The 2,989-nt window shown below is 61.7% G+C and overlaps 1 protein-coding gene across 1 annotated transcript in view; it reads left to right on the top strand.

The window, feature by feature from the left end:
- The window catches only part of CSK (c-src tyrosine kinase), an 18,765-nt gene extending 16,144 nt beyond the window's left edge, over positions 1-2,621 (top strand). The window contains exons 7-13 of the mRNA XM_010843348.1: positions 54-119; positions 201-300; positions 395-485; positions 939-1,012; positions 1,101-1,296; positions 1,403-1,489; positions 1,740-2,621. Of these exons, the coding sequence (XP_010841650.1) occupies positions 54-119; positions 201-300; positions 395-485; positions 939-1,012; positions 1,101-1,296; positions 1,403-1,489; positions 1,740-1,922 (797 nt within the window). The 3' untranslated portion in view covers positions 1,923-2,621. The remainder of the gene's footprint in view (positions 1-53; positions 120-200; positions 301-394; positions 486-938; positions 1,013-1,100; positions 1,297-1,402; positions 1,490-1,739) is intronic.
- Positions 2,622-2,989: the final 368 nt, after the last annotated feature.

The raw sequence follows: 2,989 nt of genomic DNA, 5'->3' as shown, positions 1-2,989 counted from the left end.
TAACCCCCGCTCCCTGACCACCGCCTCCCGCCCCCCTGTCACCTCCCACCCAGGTGGCTGGGCGCTGAACATGAAGGACCTGAAGCTGCTGCAGACCATAGGGAAGGGGGAGTTTGGAGGTGAGCCGGAGAGGGTGGGAGCCCTGGGAGGGGCTGGTGACTGTGGGGAGTCCAGGGAACAAGCCCCAGCTGTCTTCGCAGACGTGATGCTGGGTGACTACCGAGGGAACAAAGTCGCTGTCAAGTGCATTAAGAATGATGCCACTGCACAGGCCTTCCTGGCTGAAGCCTCCGTCATGACGTGAGTTGGGACAGGGGGTGGGTGGGGAGGTCGCCCCGGAGCCGGGAGGTGATGGGGAGGCTTGGCAGGCTCTGACCACCCTGTCCCGCCATAGGCAACTCCGGCATAGCAACCTGGTACAGCTTCTGGGCGTGATCGTAGAGGAGAAGAGCGGGCTGTACATCGTTACCGAGTACATGGCCAAGGTGTGTGCCTGCCCCAAGCCCCCCACCATACCCTTGGGCCCATGCTCCCTCAGTCCCTGCTCTCCAACTGAGCTTTGAAGTCACTGGGGCTTGGCTTTTGTCCTGGCTCATCATTTATTCACTGGAGGTGACCAATGGCATGACCATTCCAGGACCATGGAAAAGCTGTGTCACCTCACCAAACTTCAGGTCCTCGTCTGTGAAGGGAGGTAGTAACAAAGCTTTCCTCAGAGATTTATGAGAATTAAGAGACAGTGCATGAAAATTGCTGAGTGCAGTGTCCAGTGTGTAGGATCTGATAATCTTTCAGAAGTGATGCCCTGACCTTTCCCCTGCCCCTTCGCTCTCCTCACACCTCCCGTGAGTGTCACCGTTTACCTAGCCCCAAGTACCCTGAGGTCTGGAGGGCAAGTCTAACCTATGCGGCCTGTTGGTCTGTCTGTCCTGCCCCAGGGGAGTCTAGTGGACTACCTGCGGTCTCGGGGTCGGTCGGTGCTTGGCGGAGACTGTCTCCTCAAGTTCTCACTGTGAGTGAAGCAACCTGATTGGGGGTGGGGGGAGCTGCCCTGCTACGGGACCCCTGCCTGAGGGGACGTGTGGGTGGCTCACCCCCAGAGACGTCTGTGAGGCCATGGAATACCTGGAGGGCAACAACTTCGTGCATCGGGATCTGGCTGCCCGCAACGTGCTGGTGTCTGAGGACAATGTGGCCAAGGTCAGCGACTTCGGCCTCACCAAGGAGGCCTCCAGCACCCAGGACACGGGCAAGCTGCCGGTCAAGTGGACAGCCCCCGAGGCCCTAAGAGAGAAGGTGGGTGGGCTTCTCCTCTGGGCCTGAGCAGTGGTGGATGGGGTTCCTGGTCACCCCCACCCCCAGTTCCCAGGATCTGACACCGCCTCTCCCATCCACATGGCAGAAATTCTCCACCAAGTCTGATGTGTGGAGTTTCGGGATCCTTCTCTGGGAAATCTACTCTTTCGGGCGAGTGCCTTATCCAAGAATTGTGAGTGTGGGCACTGGGGCTGAGACTGGGGCTTGGAGAAAGGGGAGGGTGGCAGGGTGGGGGCCCTCACTGGGCCCTGCCTCCCCCATCTGAGGCCTGGAAGCTGCAGACCTGCCCTGGGGTCCTCTCAGGGCGCCCCCGGGACCTGGATCTGAGACAGAACTAGGGGTGTCGTGGAGAGGAGTGCTAAGTAGGGGTCCCCTCGGGGTCAGGCCTCGCACCGACTCACACCACCCCCACCTCTGCGCAGCCCCTGAAGGACGTCGTCCCACGGGTGGAGAAGGGCTACAAGATGGATGCCCCCGACGGCTGCCCACCTGCAGTCTACGAGGTCATGAAGAACTGCTGGCACCTGGATGCCGCCACGCGGCCCTCCTTCCTGCAGCTCCGCGAGCAGCTCGAGCGCATCAAGACCCACGAGCTGCACCTGTGACTGCGGCCTCGCCCGGGCCGAGGGCCTGAGGGCCTGCAGGGACTGAGCCGGAGAGACTGCGGACCTCGCGCCCCCGCTCGCTGGGCCCAAACCTGAACTGAGCCCAGCAGGAGGCCGCTGGGCCTCTTTCCTGTCCCAGCCCGTGCCCCCTCTGGCACCCGGAGACCCCGCCTAGGCCTGGCACCTTCTTTCATGGACCCACCTGTGGGGCTTTGGGAGCCCTGCCCTCGGGCCCGGATGGGAGGAGGCTGAGGAGCCGGGGGATAGACGCCCTACCGTGGTCAGGCTCCCCCTGGCCTCCCATCTCTCGCCTTCTTAGAGTTTTATTCCTTTTCTTTTTTTGAGATTTTTTTTTTCCGTGTGTTTATTTTTTATTATTTTTCAAGATAAGGAGAAAGAAAGTACCCAGCAAATGGGCATTTTACAAGAAGTACGAATCTTATTTTCCTGTCCTGCCCACGAGGGTTGGGGAGACCAGGCCCCTCTCTAGGGCCCCATCGCCCCGGCCCTGTTTCCCCCGCCCCGTGTCCCGTGTCCGTGTCGCCTCGGTCGCCCCGTGTCTGCGCTTGACCATGTTGCAGTGTTTGCATGCGCCCGAGGCAGACGTCTGTCAGGGGCTTGGAGTCCGTGTGCCGCTGCCGCCCACCCACCTGCCTTGTGAGATGGAATCGTAATAAACCACTCCATGAGGACCCCGCTGCCCGGTCTCGGCGCTTCATCCACCGAGCCTGCCTATCCCACCCGGCCCCCCATCCCTGTGCCATCTTGTCCATCCCCCTGTCTCTTGTGAGTGAGGCTGTGCTTGCCCTGTGAGGGGGGCAGGGTGGGGAGCACTGCGGGGAGATGTAGCCACCGCCTTGTGTCAGCTGCACGAGCGAGTGTCCTGTGTCTGCCGTGAAGGAGTTCTCACCACCTGCCTCCCTCAACGTCCCGCTGCCGGGCAGGCCTGGCCCTGGGGCCGTCCTGGGCTTGGGTCCCGCCCGCCGGCATCCCAACTGCCTCTCCTGCTGTGTTGTTCAGGCCCACAGCACAGGGAGGGCTGGAGCATGGATGCGGGAGAAAGCCAG

This window comes from Bison bison, unplaced genomic scaffold, assembly GCF_000754665.1.
Source record: "Bison bison bison isolate TAMUID 2011002044 unplaced genomic scaffold, Bison_UMD1.0 scf7180017864181, whole genome shotgun sequence".
NCBI classification, from domain to species: Eukaryota; Metazoa; Chordata; class Mammalia; order Artiodactyla; family Bovidae; genus Bison; species Bison bison.
The sequence above is the reverse complement of the archived record's forward strand: the minus strand, read 5'-3'. Positions and strand labels throughout refer to the sequence as shown.